Source organism: Rhinoraja longicauda, chromosome 18 (genome assembly GCF_053455715.1).
Source record: "Rhinoraja longicauda isolate Sanriku21f chromosome 18, sRhiLon1.1, whole genome shotgun sequence".
In the NCBI taxonomy this organism is placed as follows: domain Eukaryota; kingdom Metazoa; phylum Chordata; class Chondrichthyes; order Rajiformes; family Arhynchobatidae; genus Rhinoraja; species Rhinoraja longicauda.
This window is the reverse complement of record NC_135970.1, coordinates 19959901-19978091: the sequence shown is the minus strand read 5'-3', so window position 1 is coordinate 19978091 and position 18191 is coordinate 19959901. Positions and strand designations below refer to the sequence as shown.

Genomic DNA, 18191 nt, shown 5'->3' with positions numbered 1-18191 from the left:
TCGTCCATGCCAACCAAGAAGCCCCATCTAAGCTTGCATTTGGCCCAAATCCATCTGAGCCTTCAGGCAGCATCTCTGGAGAAAAAGGATGGGTGAAGTTTCAATCTGAAGTAGGAATCCGACCTGAAATGTCACCTATCCTTTTTCTCCAGGGATGTAACCTGACCTGCTGAGTTACTCCAGCTTTTTGTGTCTAACTTCAGTATAAACTAGCATCTGCAGTTCCTTCCTACACACTTCCTCTGACCCTTTCCCATTCATATACCTGTCCTAATGTCTTTTAAGTGTTGTTATCGTAAGGGACTTTATTCCTCTTGGAGTCCGGTCTCTCTGCCTGATAGGGTGGTGCAAACAGAAACTCTCCCCACATGAGTTTTTAAAAGACAATAGGCAGTGGGTGGCTGGAACATCAGGTTGGACAGACTTTATTTTATTCTCTGAGGCGAGACCTGATAGAAGAATCTAAAATTAGCGGAGGCCTAGATAGGGTTGACAGTCAGAACCTTCTTCCAAGGGTGGAAATGGCAAAGACTAGACACTGGAGGGCATAGCTTTAAGGTGAAAGGGGAAACGTTTACAGGAGATGTGCAGGACAAGATTTTGCACAGAGTGGTGGATGCCTGGAACACACCGGCCGGCCTGGGGATGGTGGTGGAGGCCAATATGATAGTGGCATTTAAGAGGCTTTTATAAGCATGTGGATATGGAGGGATACGGATCACGTGCAGGCAGAGGAGATTAGTTTAATCAGTCTGAAGAAGGGTCTCGACCCGAAACGTCACCCATTCCTTCTCTCCAGAGATGCTGCCTGACCTGCTGTGTTACTCCAGCATTTTGTGATACCTTCGATTTGTACCAGCATCTGCAGTTATTTTCCTACATTAATTTGGCATCATGTTCAGCACAGACAGTGTGGGCCGAAGGGTCTGTTCTTGTGCTGAACTGTACTATGTTGTATGTTTAGTTTAGTTTAGTTTAGAGATACAGCGCATAGACAGGCCCTTCGGCCCACCGTGTCCGTGCCGACCAGCGATCCCCGCATATTAACACTATCCTACACACACTAGGGACAATATTTTTTTACATTTACCAAGCCAATTTACCTACATACCTGTACGGCTATGGAGTGTGGGAGGAAACCGAAGATCTCGGAGAAAACCCACGCAGGTCAAGGGGGGAACTTACAAAGGTTCAGCACCCATAGTGGGGATCGAACCCGGATCTCCGGTGCTGCAAGCGCTGTAAGGCAACTACTCTACCACTGTGCCACTGTGCCGCCCACGTTTAACAGGAGGGACACTGAGCCTCTTGACGTGTCTAGCAGGCTGAAGTCATGTTTGCTTTTATTGAGGTCTATGATTATTTTATATATTGTTGTAAGCCCTGGCAAAATGTGATTACTCATTGAAATGTTATTAGTATCGTCATTGGTTGGAGAACGGTTTGGATCGACTGTTGATTCATCGGAAACATTCTCTTTTAAAATTTTAATTTGAGGTTTTTTCATGCAGTTGCAAAGTGCTTTTTAAAAAAGCTTGGAGTAGCCATGTTAGTTCCCACAGGAACACGATTAGTCCGTTAATAGCTCTGAATGCTTTGCAACTAAGCTGGAAAGAATGCAGAGAAGATTTATGAGGATGTTGCCAGGACTCGAGGGCCTGAGCTGTAGGGAGAGGTTGGGCAGGCTAGGACTTTATTCCTTGGAGAGCAGAAGGCTGAGATGTGGTCCTGTAGAGGTGTATAAAATTATGATGGGAATAGAAAGGGTGAATGCACAGAGTTTTTTATTCGGGATAGGTGGATCTAATTAGCGGGCATAGGTTTAAGGTGAAAGGGGAAAGATTAAATAAGAACCTGAGGGGCAATCTTTTTCACACAGAGGGTTGTGGCTATATAGAACGAGCTATCAGAGGGAGGTAGTTGGGGCAGGTACGATGACACCATTCAAAAGGTATTTGGACAGGTATGTGGAGAGGAAAGGTTTTGTGGCAATTAATTCCACAGCTTCACCACCCTCTGACTAAAGAAATTCCTCCTCATCTCCTTCCTAAAGGAACGTCCTTTTATTCTGAGCCCTCTGGTCCCACAGCATGGAAACAACCTCTCCACATCCACTCTATCCAAGCCTTGTGAATGCAAGGCGCAGCGCGTAGAGCCTCTGCCTCAGAGATCTGGATTCAATCCTGTTTTCAGACACTGCCTGTGTGGAGTTTGCGCATTCTCCCTGTGTCATCTGAAATGCCAAGGACCTGCAGGCAAGTAGGTTAAATGGCCGCTGTAAATTGCCCCCTAGTGTTGTGGGGTGAGTGGAAGAATCTGTGGGGGGGGGGGGGGGGGGGGGGGGGGGGGGGGAGGAGGATGGGTATAGATGGGAATGTGAGGTGCAATAAAATCAGTGGGATCAGCGTGAATTGGTCGGCATGAACTCGTGCAAGTTATGGGCCGAAGGGCCTGTTTCCATGCTCTATGACGCTATGGCTCTAAGTTCTGAGGAGCTGAGGTGGCGAGAGTTGGAGAAGCCAAGAGCCCTCGGGAAGGTTGCAGGGAGCAGCAATATTGTGCAGTGGTTTGAAAACCACAGTACTGACCTCCCCACTGTTGAAGGGGTCTATAGAATGTGCTGCCTCAAGAAGGCAGCCAGCATCATCAAAGACCCACACCAACCAGGCCAAGCTCTCAACTTATTCGCACAATCAGGAAGAAGATGTCGCAGTCTGAAAATCTGGACTACCAGGTTCAAGGGCAGCTTCTTCCCTACAACCATCAGGCTCTTGAACATGACACAATACCGACTTCATAAATTCATAAGATAAAGGAGTAGAATTAGGCCATTTGGCCCATCAAGTCTACTCTACCATTCCATCATGGCTGATCTATCTTTCCCTCTGAACCCATTTTCCTGCCTTCTCCCCATAACCCCTGGCATCTACGATCTGTGGTCTGCCTTTGGTTGCACTGAGGACATTGGGCTTTTTTTGCGCTAGTATCAGGGTTATTACTTTATTGATTGTTTGTTTATTATATATTATCTATGTATATTGTGTTACAGGCTTGTTATGCTGCTGCAAGTAAGAATTTCATTGTTCCGTTGTCCAAACATATGACAATTAAACACTCTGGACTCTTAATTAAACACAAAATGGTTTGCTTCACACGAGTCTGGATTCAATTCCATCCCTGATGATGCGTTTCCAGTTCTTGTTCAACAGCAGCAGAATCAAGTTTAGCTGCAAGTTGTGCCAATCGACCGTGATATCAATCAATTGTTTCATTTGCTTCTTGCCTTGTCCAACATGTTCTGCTCCAGAGTGAATCCTGCAAGCAGTGTGGGTTTTGCCTCGATGTAGTTACGAATCAAGAGGTTAGTTTAGTTTAGAGATACAGTGTGGAAGCAGTTCCTTCGGCCCACTGAGTCCGCACCGACCAGCAATCATCTGTACACTAGTTCTATCTTATACACTGGTAGTCAAGCACTGACAAACCTGCATGTCTTAGGGATGTGGGAGGAAACCAGAGCACCCACAAAAAATGCACGCCGTCACAGGGAGAATGTACAAACCGTACAGAAACTACCCATGGTCAGGATCAAACCCAGGTCTCTAGCGTTGTATGGCAGCAACTCTACTGCTGCACCACTGTGCCACCCCTATTTGTGTTTAATTGTCGTATGTCCCAATAATGAAACAATGAAATATTTCCTTGCTGCAGTGTAACAGGCTCTTAAATATAATGACACATAAATATATAATGATTAATCATACAATAGCTTAATAATCCGTAATACTAGGTGACCATAATAGTGTAAAAACAAAGTCTGCATTGCAACCAAAGGCACAGTCATTGGAAGATGACAGTTGCTGAGGTTGGTGTTGTTCAGTGTCAGCTCAAGAGACTGATGGTTGCTGGGAAGAAGCTCCCGTACCTTCTGAAAGGCCTGGATAGAGTGGATGTGAGAGGAGGTTTCCACTTGTGGGAGAGTCTAGGACCAGAGGCCATAACCTTAGAATAATAGGACGTACCTTTAGAAAGGAGATGAGAAGGAATTTATTTCGTCAGAGGGTGGTGAATCTGTGGGATTCATGACCACAGAAGGTTGTAGATGCCAAGTCAAAGCAGCGATAGATAGATTCTTGATTAGTACGGGTGTCAGGGGTTATAACAGTATAACAGAGCTTTATTTGTCGTTCGGTACCGAAGTACCGAACGAAACTACATAGCAGTCATAGAAAAAAAAAAAGACACAAGACACATGACCCCAACACAAACGTCCATCACAGTGACTCCAAACACCCCCTCACTGTGATGGAGGCAACAAAACTTCCCCTCTCTTCCCCACGCCCACGGACAGACAGCTCGTCCCCGACCGACCCGCACAGTCCCCGCACCGAGCGCTGAAACGTCTCGCGGCCGAACCGGGCGATGAAAGGCCCGCGACCAAGCCTTGCGCAGCTAAGTCCCGCAGCCGAGCCGCACCAGCGGTGAAAAGTCCCGCAGCCGAGCCGCACCGGGCGGTGTTAAGTCCCGCAGCCGAGTTGCACCGGGCGGTGTTAAGCCCCGCAGCTGAGCTGCACCGGGCGATGTAAGTCCAGCGGCCAAGCCGCACCGGGATGTAAAGTCCAGCGGCCAAGCCGCACCGGGATGTAAAGTCCAGCGGCCAAGCCGCACCGGGATGTAAAGTCCAGCGGCCGAGCCGCACCGGGGGATGTTAGGCCCCGCAGCCGAGCCGCACCGGGGGATGTTAGGCCCCGCAGCCGAGCCGCAGCCGAGCCACACCCCGCGCCGTGAGGAAGAGAAAAGTTCCCCACACCCACCCACCCACACCCACCCCCCACACACCACCACCCCCTCCCACACATACACAACCAAAAAAATATATATATAAAAATCATCCCAACACCGACACTCAACAAAAAAAAGACGGACAGACTGCTAGTCAGCCGCTGCCGTTAGGTGCCACCACATATGGGGAGAAGGCAGGAGAATTGGATTGAGAGGAAAGATAGATCAGCCATGATTGAATGGCAGAGTAGACATGATGGACCGAATGGCCTAATTCTGCTCTTAGAACTTATGAACGTCTTTCCCATGGTAGCAGCAAGATGAGAATGTGGCCAGGGTGATGTGCATCTTTGATGTCATTAGCTGCCTTGTTGAGGAAACTACGGTTATAGATCCTTGCTGGTGTCGAGATCAATACGTGAAGGAGCGGACAGTGTCTCCTCTCTGTGGTCTCCTTCACTCCTGGGCGTTCCAGTTACCGCGCCATGCCAAGGTGCAATCAGTCAGCCCACCCCACCCCTGTAGTTAATTGTTAGTAGTTGTAAGTTAAAATGAATAAATAACCTGTAACTCTACACCACTCTAATGTGCATTGTAACTGATAATCTTTTGTTGTGTGAGATTAATGCACCAGATGTGGCGTGGCACAGAACAAGCCGGTGATTCTTTTCTCATGGACACGTGCAAGACGTGCTCAGATCACCACACTATCTTAAAAAAGAGATGTAGAGTGTGTTGACGTGGAAATGTACCCAGATACAGTCATCGAGCTGTACAGCATGACAATAGACAATAGACAATAGGTGCAGGAGGAGGCCATTCGGCCCTTCGAGCCAGCACCACCATTCAATGTGATCATGGCTGATCATTCTCAATCAGTACCCCGTTCCTGCCTTCTCCCCATACCCCCTGACTCCGCTATCCATAAGAGCTCTAGCTCTCTCTTGAATGCATTCAGAGAATTGGCCTCCACTGCCTTCTGAGGCAGAGAATTCCACAGATTCACAACTCTCTGACTGAAAAAGTTTTTCCTCATGGAAGCAGACCCTGTTGCCCACCTTGTCCATGTCGACCAGATTGGCACTCTGGTCCGGCCTGCTTTACCTGCATTTGGCACATATCCCTCAAAGGCGTTCCTTCTTAGTTTAGTTTAGTTTACAGATACAGTGTGGAAGCAGGCCCTTCGGCCTCCTGTGTTCGCGTTGACTAACGATCACCTGCACACTAGTTCTATCCTAGACACCAGGAACAATTTACAAGAGCCAATTAACCTACAAACCTGCATGTCTTTGGAGTGCGAGAGGAAACCGGAGCACTCGGAGAAATCCCACGTGGTCACAGGGAGAACGTACTAACTCCGTACAGACAACACCTGTAGTCAGGTTCCGACACGGGTCTCTGGCACTGTACGAGTTGCTGCCTTACAGCGCCAGGGACCCGGGTTTGATCCTGACTACAAGTACTGTCTGTACGGAGTTTGTACATTCTCCCTGTGACCGCATGGGTTTTCTCCAAGTACTCCGGTTTCCCCACTACTCTAAAGACATACATGTTTGTAGGTTAATTGGTCTTGGTAAAATTGTAAATTGCCCCTAGTGTGCAGGGTAGTACTAGTGTACGGGGATTGCTGGTCGGCGCGGACTTGGTGGGCCGAAGGGCCTATTTCCGCGCTGTACCTCTAAACTAAACTAAAACTAAACTCTACTCAGTCTGGTCAGGGCATGTATTTGTTCTCACCATCTCTCCCATACACACACCATCTCTCCCATACACACACCATCTCTCCCATACACACACCATCTCTCCCATACACACACCATCTCTCCCATACACACACCATCTCTCCCATACACACACCATCTCTCCCATACACACACCATCTCTCCCATACACACGCCATCTCTCCCATACACACACCATCTCTCCCATACACACACCATCTCTCCCATACACACACCATCTCTCCCATACACACACCATCTCTCCCATACACACACCATCTCTCCCATACACACACCATCTCTCTGTTTATACAGCAAGAACTCCCCTGTTTCCCTTGCCATTTTTTTGTCACTTCATCCTCTTGCTTTGCAGAATTGATTTAACAAAAGCAACTGAATGGCAGTGTTAGGAGGCAGAGAAAATGTTCCCATCAGCACCATTAATTAAAGGTTTCAGATTTACACCGTGCGGGATGGGGGAGGGGCGAGGGGGGCTGGTGGGAGGGGGAGGTAAGTTATTATATACATCCTAAACTCTGCATACACAACTCTGCCAACCAATTAACACATGTGGGCTCACTGGGAGCAAACTGCTTCTTAATGGAAATATAGATCGCAGCACTAAAAGACACAAAAGCCGATTTCTCACATAAATGTAATCATGTGTGCCATTATAAAACACGTAATTTAGCAAAATAATTTTCAGATGTTCATTTTCTGGGAATGTGGAAGAGAATGTAAATGTCTTCAGCGGGTGTTTTTAAAATATTTATATTTAAATATTCTCTCAGAGTGGAAATATCAAAGTCTAGAGGGCATAGGTTTATGGTGAGAGGGCGAAGTTTAAAGGAGATACTTGAGACAAGTTTGATGTGTACACAGAGGGTGGTGGGTGCCTGGGACCCACTGCCAGGGTGGGAGGTAAAGGCAAATACCAAAGTGGTGTTTTAAGAGGCTTCTAGGTGGGCACAGTCTTTCCTTCAGGGTTGGGGAGTCTAAAATTAGAGAGCATAGTTTTAAGGTGAGAGGGGAAAGATTTAAGGGACAGTTTTTTCTCACACAGAGGGTGGTGGGTATATGGAACAAACGTCTGGAGGAAGTAGTTGAGGCAGGTACAATAACAACATTTAAAAGATACCTGTGCAAATGCATGGATAGGAAAGGTTGTAGGGAAATGGGCCAAACGCGGGTAACTGGAATTAGCTCGGTCAAGGAATTTGGTCAGCATGAATGAGTGGGCCGAATGGCCTCTTTCCGTGCTACATAGCTTTATAAATCCGCTGACTGGTTAGCACGCAACAAAAACTTTTCACTGTACCTCGGTACACGTGGCAATAAACTCAACTAAACTAAACTAACCCAGAGGGTTCAGCAGTATCTGTGGAGAGAAATGGACAAATGACGCTTCAAGTCAAGACCCTTCTTGAAAAGAAGGAGCCCGATACCAAGAGAACCTGAAGACGAGGAAGAATCTAAGGAAGGGTCCGGACCAAAAACGTCATCTGGCCATCTGGTCCACAGATGCTGCCTGACCCCTTGAGTTCTTCCACCGTTTTGTTCCTTGCTCAATAGTCCAGTATCTGGAATCTCCCCCGTCCCTGTGATATTACCAATTATGCATTCAGCCATTGTGTAATTCACACAGGGTTATTCGGGAAAATATTCAACATGGCAAATATTCAACAACCCACAGGAATAAGCAGTGATCCACTTGCTCTACGATGTCTTTCATGGAACTTGCACTAAAGGTAGTGCACTCTGGTTAGCAGGCAGAATGTAGAAACAAATAACTACAGATGCTGGTTTACGAAGAGTAGGCAGGCTGACAGATAAGAGGACAGAGCTGCCACTAACTGGACATTATTATAACCTGAATCTGCAGAGTTCGACTCAAAGGATGAACCTCAACTCATGCAGAAGTGGTTTAGACTGGTGATGGAGAAGAACGTACTGGTTTGTTACGAGGCTGAAATGATGATATTGTGAGTATTCCATACAAGGGTCAAATGTGTTTAATTGCCTGACCTGCTGAGTGCTTCCAGCATTTTCTCTTTTTATTTCATTTTTCACGATGTCACTTTAGTTTAGTTCAGAGATACAGCGCGGAAACAGGCCCCTCGGCCCACCGTCCACACCGACCCTTGATCACCCTATACACTGACACTATTGTACACACACCAGTGACAATTTACAATTTTACCAAGCCAATTAGCTACAAACCCGTGCGTCTTTGGAGTTTGCGAGGAAACCGAAGCTCCCGGAGAAAACCCACGCGGTCACGGGGAGAACGTGCAAACTGGTCGTTGTGACATTTACCAAACTTTAGACTGTTTCCATGTTAATTGATTTCAAACATGCCGTAGATTGTGAAGTGTACGTTTATCTCTCCAATTATAATCAAGATATTGCTTCCGTGTATGCACCATGGATATTAAACTGTCTTCTTCGTTCGTGTCCATCATCCGTGTTTCAAATGTTACATCACTATCATCGTCCGTCCTGAAAAGGGCACAAGCTTCCGGCGACAATCAGTGGGAGCCATCACTTGTACAATAGATGATGGTGGTAGCAGAATTAGCTCAGGACACTTCCAGTTTCCAGCCCCGCGATGTGGACGCATCTGCTATGGGGCCATATTAAACTGTATATCAATATTATACAGATTATAGAAATCACTGTTGTAATCAAGATATAATTCGTAGAGCTGTACCGCACGGGAACAGGCCGTTTGGCCCATCTTTCTCTGGCCAATCAAGTTGACATACGAGTCCCATTTCCTCCACTTTGGCCCAGATCCCTCTAAACTCTTCCTATCCATATATCTGTCCAAATGTCTTTTAAAACTCGTAATTGTATTCACTTCTATTGTTTCCTCTGGCAGCTCGTTCCAGATACAGACAACTCTCTGAATGAAAAAAGTCAAGAGTCAGGAGTGTTTTATTGTCGTGTGTCCCAGATGGAACAATGACATTCTTACTTGCAGCAGCACCACAGAATATGTAAACATAGTACACTGCAAACAATATAATAAAGTTTTAAAAAGCTCAGTGTATGTGTATATACACATGCTCACATGCACACGCACACACACACTTATATATATATATACACGCACACACACGTACACATAAAAAACAAATAAACAATAATAACCTATGTAATTCAGAGCTTATTGGAGGTTGTCGTGTTTAAAAGCTTGCCCCTCAGCCGAAACTCCCTAGTTTTAGAATACTCTTTATACTTTAGACGATAGAGATACAGTACAGAAGCAGGCCCTTCAGCCCACTGGCTCCCTGCCGACCAGTGATCATTTCGTACACAAACACTCTCTTCCTGCACTCCAGGGAAAACAATGGCTTCTCCAATGGGAAATACCGAGGGGAAGTATTCATTTAAGTCCTCATCCATCCTGAATTGACTTTAACCTATGGACTGGCTAATCCTGGCTTTTCCCATAATGACGTTCTCATTCCGGATCGTTACTGTTGGGGTAATCCAGGCGGGAAGATGTGTTCATGTGTGGGCAGTTCCCAGATTGGCAACATTCCCACTCCTTTCCCTTTGTGTTTTCCCAGTGCTCGGGAGCTGGAGCTGGAAGACCACCAGAGCCGGCTGCAGCAGCTGCTCCACAGTCGGATGGCGGTGGAAGGTGAGCGGGGGGGGGCGTGCTGGTCTTAATTAAATCACTCTGCTTTGGGGGCTTGTAATTAGCAGCAACCAACTGCTGGCTTTTCCTGCCGGCATTTAATTAAATAATTGTCTGCTAGCCATCTGCCTAATCCCCAGGGATAATTGGTGAGCAGGAGAAGCAGCGCAGGTATGATCAGCAACACCACATTGGCAGCTGATAAGATGCAAAGTTACGCCAATCAATGCGAAACACTGCCCAAGTCATTCCCCCTTCTTCTTAGGCCCCCCTCGGTCATGGCTGACCATGGGTGATGCATCCTAGTTGGCCGCTTGCTCCACACCTCGGCAGGAGCAGCGTCGCTTGTGGCTGAAGAGACCAATGCGGGAGTGACAGTCTCTGTGGCAAAGGTCACATTTGTGTTGTGGTCTCTGGTCTGTTGAAGTTGCTGTGCTCCTTTCTGCGTGCCCGCTTGTCTGCCGCTGTGTTCATCAGTTTCTCTTCCCCCGTTTTGAGATGTTGGTTCAGGGTACCTCTCCACCTTGTACGGTCAGCTGCAAGGCTCTCCCAGGACTCCACATCGATGTCAAGCACCTTCAAATCTCTCTTGCAGACATCCTTGTAACGTAGCTGGGGGCGGCCGATGGTTCTCCTCCCAGATGTTAGCTCTCCATAGAGGATGTCTTTTGGAATACGGCCATCCTCCATGCGGTGGACATGGCCCAGCCACTGCAGTCTGCGCTGCCTGAGTAGAGTGTACATACTCGGAAGCCCAGCACGAGACAGAATCTCAGCGTTGGACACTCTGTCTTGCCAGGATATACCCAGTATACGGCGTATGCTTCTAAGGTGGAAGGTGTTGAGTCTTCTCTCCAGTCTGGCATATGTAGTCCATGTCTCACTGCCGTACAGCAGCGTGCTGTTGACACAGGCGTTGTAGACTGCTATCTTTGTCTTCACTGTCAGCTTTGGATTGGTCCACACTCGAGTTGTGAGGCGAGCGAGAGTTGTCGCTGCCTTCCCGATCCTCTTGTCAATCTCTGTGTCCAAGGAGAGGTTGTCGGTGATGGTGGAGCCGAGGTACGTGAACTGATGGACGGCATCGAGTTTGTAGTCGTCGATGGTGATGACAGGCAGTGCCTCGGTATCCTGTCCCAGGAAGTTTGTCTTCTTCAGGCTGATGGTCAGCCCAAAGTCCTTGCAAGCCCGATAGAAGCGGTCCATCAATTACTGTAGTTCCTGCTGGGTGTGGGACACAACTGCTGCGTCATCGGCGAACAACATGTCTCTGATGAGAGCTTCACGTACCTTTGTCTTGGCTCGGAGGCGGGTAAGGTTGAAGAGCTTGCCGTCTGATCTAGTACGCAGGTAGATCCCCTCTGTTGCGGTGCCGAAGGCATGTTTCAGGAGCAGAGCAAAGAAAATCCCAAAGAGTGTGGGAACGAGGACGCAGCCTTGTTTGATGCCACTGCGGATGTCGAAGGGCTCCGAGAAACTGCCATTGAATTGCACTGTCCCCTTCATGTTGATGTGGAAGGATTCTATCATGCTCTGCAGTTTTGGTGGGCAGCTGATCTTTGGGAGAGCCTTGAATAGGCCATCTCTGCTGACGAAGTCAAACGCCTTGGTGAGGTCAATGAAAGCAATATACAGGGGCATCCGCTGTTCTCTGCACTTCTCCTGGAGCTGACGAAGGGAGAAGACCATGTCTACTGTTGACCTTCCAGCTCGGAAACCGCACTGTGACTCTGGGTAGACACGTTCTGCCAGCAGTGCAGGTGTGATCAGCAACACCACGTTGGCAGCTGATGAGATGCAAAGTTATGCCAATTGAGGCGAAACACTGCCCAAGTCACTCCCCCGGCACCTCCTCAATCCAGGGGCCTTACCCTCAGCTCAGTTCAATTCAGTTTATTGTCACGTGTACCGAGGTACAGTGAAAAGCTTTTTGTTACGTGCTAACTAGTCAGCAGAAAGACAATACACGATTACCGTCAATCCATTTACAGTGTACAGATAGAAACATGCTAAGGGAATAACGTTTAGTGCAAGTTAAAGCCAGCAAAGTTCGGTCAAGGTTAATGTAGGAAATGTTGCTGGAGGAATGCAGATTTAAGAGTGTGGATCGATTGTCGTGTGAGTTTGTAGATCTGCTTCTGTGGCCAGCATGCAAATAGTCGCCTGGGTTGGGAAGTATCTCACCATCCTGACTTGGAGATATGTTGCTGCCCCTTCATTAACACTGAGTCTGAATCCTGGAACTCCCCTCCTTGTGATACAGTGCGAGCACCTTCACCAGAAGGAAGGCAGTGGTTCCAGAAGGCAGCTCGTCCCACCTTCTCAGGGGCACATTCAGATGGGCAATAAACCCACAGCTCTAGAGGGATGGTGAGGGTCTTTGACGATACTGCCTGCCTTTTTGAGGTAGCGCCTCCTGTGGATCCCTTCGATGGTGAGGAAGTCAGTACCTGTGATGGACCGGGCAGTGTCCACCACCCCCCTGTTTAGTTTAGAGATACAGCTCGGAAACAGGCCCTTCGGCCCACCGAGTCTGCGCCAACCAGCGCTCCCTGCACATTAACACTATCCTATATACACAAGGGACAATGTACGATTAAACCAAGCCACTTAAACTACAAACCTGTACGTCATTGGAGTGTGGGAGGAAACCGGAGCCCCCGGAGAAAACCCACACGGTCACAGGGAGAACGTACAAACACCGTACAGACAGAACCCGTAGATAGGATCGAACCTGGGTCTCTGGCACTGTGAGGCAGCAACTCTACTGCTGCGCCACCGTGCCGCCCTCTGTTGTCTCCTTTGTTCCTGGGTGCTTGAGTTGTTGATTCGGGTCGTCTCTGAAATACTAATCCCAGAGGTTTAATAACCTCAGCTTTGAAAAGATCAGGTTGGGGTGGCACGGTGGCACAGCGGTAGAGTTGCTGCTTTACAGCACTTACAGTGCCAGAGACCCGGGTACGATCCTGACTATGGGTGCTGTCTGTACGGAGTTTGTAGGTTCCCCCCCCGTGACCGTGTGAGTTTTCTCCAACTTCTTCGGTTTCCTCCCACACTCCAAAGACGTACAGGTTTGTAGGTTAATTGGCTTGGTATAAATGTAAATTGTCCCTGTAAGTGTAGGATAGTGTTAGTGTGTGGCGATTGCTGGTCGGTGTGGACTCGGTGGGCTGAAGGGCCTGTTCCTGTGCTGTATCTGTAAATTAAACTAAACTAAAACATGCGTCCAGCCTCGGCAGCAGCACCCTCATGGGAGCGGCACAAGGGCCAAAGCCCTGGCAACGCTGTTAACCAGAAATCCTGGAGAAAACCCACGCAGGTCACGGGGAGAACGTACAAACTCCACACGGACAGCGCCCATAGTCAGGATCGAGCCCGGGTCTCTGGCGCTGTAAGGCCGCAACTCTACCGCTGCGCCACCGAGCCGCCATATTGTCCAACTTCACTCGTGGTCTACCAAGTTGGTTCACCATCTGGATGCTTTTGTTCCCTGAACAGATTTCCGGAAAACCGAGAAGGAGATTGCTGAGGAGAAGCAGATCCTGAACGAGATGTTGGAGGTGATAGAACAGAGAGACAAGTTGGTGGCACTACTGGAGGAGCAGAGGCAGCAGGACAAGGAAGAGAGCCGAGACTTGGAGACCTGGATGTTGGCCAGGGGTTACAAGTTCAACTGGTCCTGAGTCCCACCACGCACACACGGTTCATAAATGGGTCACGCCAGAGACCTCCAGGAGAAGCTGCACCAGTAGATGGGAGAGGTGGGGGGGGGGGGGGGGGGGAAGTGGGGGAGTCTCTTTAACCAAAGCCATCTGTTGAAAGGAGGCAGGAACATTGAGACTGCACCTCCCTCTATTAGTTTAGTTTTTTTTAGTTTAGTTTACTTTAGAGATACAGCACGGAAACAGGCCCTTTGGCCCACAAGTCCGTGCCGCCCAGCGATCCCCGCACACTAGCACTTTTGTAAATGGCCTAATTCTGCTCCTAGAACTTAAGAACTTATATGGATCACGCGCAGGCAGAGGAGGTTAGTTTAACTTGGTAACATGTTCCGTGGGGACATTGTGGGCCGAAGAGTCTGAACTTCTGTACTGTTGTAGGTACTAAGAGTGGGATTGGTGGAGGATGGTTGGACTGATCGAATAGCTCTCTCAACACCCATATAAAATCACGTAGGGGTTCCCGTAACGTTTCCTTAACGGCGGTGAAATTTCCTTAAAGTCACCCTCTTATCAAGTCCCTTGAGATTTGAGAATCATCTGACTGAGATTCTCCAGTTTCATTCATTGGTGAGTCTGCCTTGGAGCAAGGTTCCCAGGTGACAAGTTATTCTTGGCTTGCTATTTCTGTGCACCCTCTATTGTTGGAGCGTTATGGTTCGGTGAAAGACTCGCGTCTGGGTCTCTGATCAGTCACAACATACAAGACTCCTGGGTGTTTAATTGTCATAAGTACTGGCAATTGAACAATGAAATTCCAACTTGCTGCAGCTCAACAGGCTCATTAATGCAGAACCACACGGATAATTATATAATAATCAATAATACAATGGATTAGTAACCGGGCGATATGGAGGCACAGCGGTAGAGTTGCTGCCTTACTGTGCCTGGTTCGATCCTGACTCCGGGTGCTCTCTGTACAGAGTTTGTACGTTCTCCCCGTGACCAGGTGGGTTTTCTCCGGTTGCTCTGGTTTCCTCCCACACTCCAAAGATATTAAAGGAAGCTGGGATCGGGCCTTCCACACCCTCGAGGTTGGCTGGAGGAGGCACCCCAAGGGACATTGGTGGACAGGTGAGGAGAGGGACGTCAGTTCGCTGGTCGATCTAGACTTCCAAGGAAGGCAATGGCTGGAGCCTGCAGCAGCCTGGTGCTCGCCAGCAATGGGGACCACATAACAACGAGAGCGCGGACTGGACATCGAAAGTGGCACCAAAACAAGCCGCATCTTGCATGTGGGATTAGTAGACTGTTTCTGTACACTCGCTAATCGGGGATCTGCTTAGGAGTGGCGATACTCTACTGGACTGCTTGTAAGAAAATAATTTCACTGTGTGTTTGGACTTTGCACATGTGACAATAAAAGCACCATTGAACCAATGGCTGTGCCTCACACAACGCTGCTGAAAGTTATTTCTGGCTGTGATCATTTTCCTGTTTCGTGGATATTGATGTCCGATTCCTACCATTCAACACTGACTTGCTGCAGGAGTGGCACATTGGATGCAGAGCTTCATGCTGCACTTCATGCTGCACTTCCTGCCGCTCACCACTGCCTCTGAAGCAATCTGTGGAATCCTTTGCCACAGAAGGCTGTGGAGGCCGTCAGTGGATATTTTGAAGGCAGAGATAGATAGATTCTTGATTAGTACGGGTGTCGGAGGTTATGGGGAGAAGGCAGGAGAATGGGGTTAGGAGGGAGAGATAGATCGGCCATTGGTGGAATAGACTTGATGGACCGAATGGCCTAATCCTACTCCTATCACTTACGATCTTATGCCTCCACAGTTGCTTGTTTATCCAGCTGCTTCGCCACCCTATTCGTCATACTAGTTCCACGCCCCCTTCACTCAGAAGCAGCCTTCTCTGTGTAAATTCATTCTCTCTTCCAGTTATCTCGTCCAGCAGCAGAGTGGCACAGTGGGAGTGTGAAGAGCCCCTGGTGTACAGGGTGGCATGGTGGCAGAGCTGTAGAGTTGCTGCCTTACAGCGCTTTCATCGCCAGATCCCGACTACCGGTGCTTCTCTGTACGGAGTTTGTACGTTCTCCCCATGACCTGCGTGGGTTTTCTCCGAGATCTTCGGTTTCCTCCCACACTCCAAAGATGTACAGGTTTGTAGGTTAATTGGCTTGCTACAAGCCTGTACATCTTTGGAGAACGCACAAACTCCGTACAGAGAAACACCCGGAGTCGGGAGCTGGCGACGAGGGAGGGACTTGTGAGGAATCTTGCAGGAGGTGCCGCGAGATGGAGATCAAACGGCAACAGATCTGATGAGTCGGTTGATAAGATCTCAGAGCTGCTACGTTTTCTGACAATTCGCCAGGTGTTGCTCCTGCCGGGGAGGGCTGGCACTCGGGAGATTTAAGGGGCATCGGTGCACAGGGAATTTGTGAGCGCTCCGCCTCCGACCAAACAGGGGCGGTGGGGGTGGGGTGGGATGGGCGTTTGAGAGACGCCAGAGACATTTCATAATTAAAACGTGGAAATTAAAAACACTCCCAAGGGAGAGGAAGGGGGCACTGCCTCCAGGAGGGCACACGGCTCCCGGTAGCGGGCTTGAGTCGGCGCGCTAGGCGGGAGTTGCCTGGCTTTTACCGCGATCTCCTTAAAGCCAGGAATTTGGTCACGTTCAGCCAGGGCGCTGCTCCTCAGGGGGAGGGGGGCATTGTTGGTTGTGAGGGGGGCCGGTCCTCACCCTGTCACGGTGGGTGTCGGGGAGAGGCATGTGCGTGGAGCGATTCCGACTGTGCTTACCCCCGCTCCGTCGGAATTGCTCATCGGGCCCACGGCCCGGGTCCCGTCCCTTCCCGGCCCCATGCAATATGAGCCGCCTTTCCCAGATGTCCAGCGCGCTGTTCCGTGACGCGGAGAGGCACGTCATATACAGGCTGCTCCTATACACTCTCCACTTCTTCGCTCTCGTCATCCGTCCGGACACGCCCTGGCGGTCTGTGTTACCAGCTGACGGCAGGAGCGGTCCCCAGTGGAGGTCTCTCTATAAGGGAGTCCTCCCCCTTTACATTGGGGACCTGGAGTGGAGAGTGTTGCATAAAGCCTTCGCCTGGAACAGGTACTTGAGCCGGTTCACAGACTCGTCGGCCGCCTGTCACTTCTACGGCGAGGAAGAGACCGTGTACCATTTGTACTTACAGTGTGAGAGGTTGTAGCCCCTGTTCGAGTATATGAAGGGACTGCTCCTCAAGTTTTGGCTCCATTTTAGTCCTATGCTCCTGATGTTTGGGCACCCGGTACAGAGGGGGTAGGGTCTGGAGGGAGGAGGGGGTCTCCCTGTTAATCTGCTCCTGGGCCTGGCCAAGATGGCCATTTGCGGGTCTAGGCAGCGGGTAGTCGATGCCCGCACAGGGGTCGGCTGCCTGCCCCTGTTCCGAGCTTACGTCCGTGCCCGCGTGTCCCTGGACAGGGAACACGTGGTGTCCACGCGGACCCTGGAGGCCTTCCGTGAACGCTGGTTGCCGCGTGAGGTTGAATGTATTATTGACAAAGGTGGCGGAATTTTAATTTGATAACTGTTTTGTTTGTAAACTGCCAATACAGGCAACTTTTGATTTGATCACGTTACTACTTTGAATGTTTGTTTTTGTTTTTGGGATAAAGTATTTGTAAAAAAAAAGGGAGAGGAGAGAGCGAGCGGGAGGGGGGAAACTAACCAGAGAATGAAAACCCACAAGTGCCCGGTGGTCCAACCCTGAACACTGCCGGTAGCACTCAAATACGGGACAAGGGCTGTCCCTGTTTAGCCCAAAACACGGGATGTCCCGCCTAATACGGGACAGTTGGCAACCCGAGGTAGAGAGGATGTTTCCAGTAGTGGGAGAGTCTAGGACCAGAGGGCACAGCCCCAGGACATACCTTTAGAATGGAGATGAGGAGGAATTTCTTTACCCAGAGGGGGTGAATCTGTGGAATTCATAGCAGTGGAGATGGCAGTGGAGGATAGCGCTACTGTACGGGGTGACGGCTGGTCGGCACGGACTTGGTGGGCTGAAATACCTGTCTCTAAAGCCTAAAGACGGGTTTAGAGAAAATTGGGCCAAATGCAGGCATTTTGGTAGTCATCGACAAGTTGGACCCAAGGCCAGTTTCCATGTTGTGTAATTCTAGGTACACAGTCATGATGCTTCACAGCACAACCAGCCCTTCAGTCCAACTTGTCCAAGCCGGTCAAGTTGACAGACTGGGCCAGACCCATTTTTCTGCATTTGGCTGATATACAACCCCATAAACAACCTGGTGAATCCCGTCTGCACTCACTCCAGCCCAACTCCTTGACCCGTCTGCACTCACTCCAGCCCAACTCCTT

General features: G+C 49.2%; 1 protein-coding gene across 1 annotated transcript in view; it reads left to right on the top strand.

Moving 5' to 3' along the window:
• Positions 1-13876, top strand: part of mical2b (microtubule associated monooxygenase, calponin and LIM domain containing 2b) — a 187367-nt gene extending 173491 nt beyond the window's left edge. The window contains exons 35-37 of the mRNA XM_078415258.1: positions 8383-8482; positions 10076-10149; positions 13645-13876. Coding sequence (XP_078271384.1) covers positions 8383-8482; positions 10076-10149; positions 13645-13829 — 359 coding nt within the window. The 3' untranslated portion in view covers positions 13830-13876. The remainder of the gene's footprint in view (positions 1-8382; positions 8483-10075; positions 10150-13644) is intronic.
• The last annotated feature ends 4315 nt before the right edge of the window (positions 13877-18191 follow it).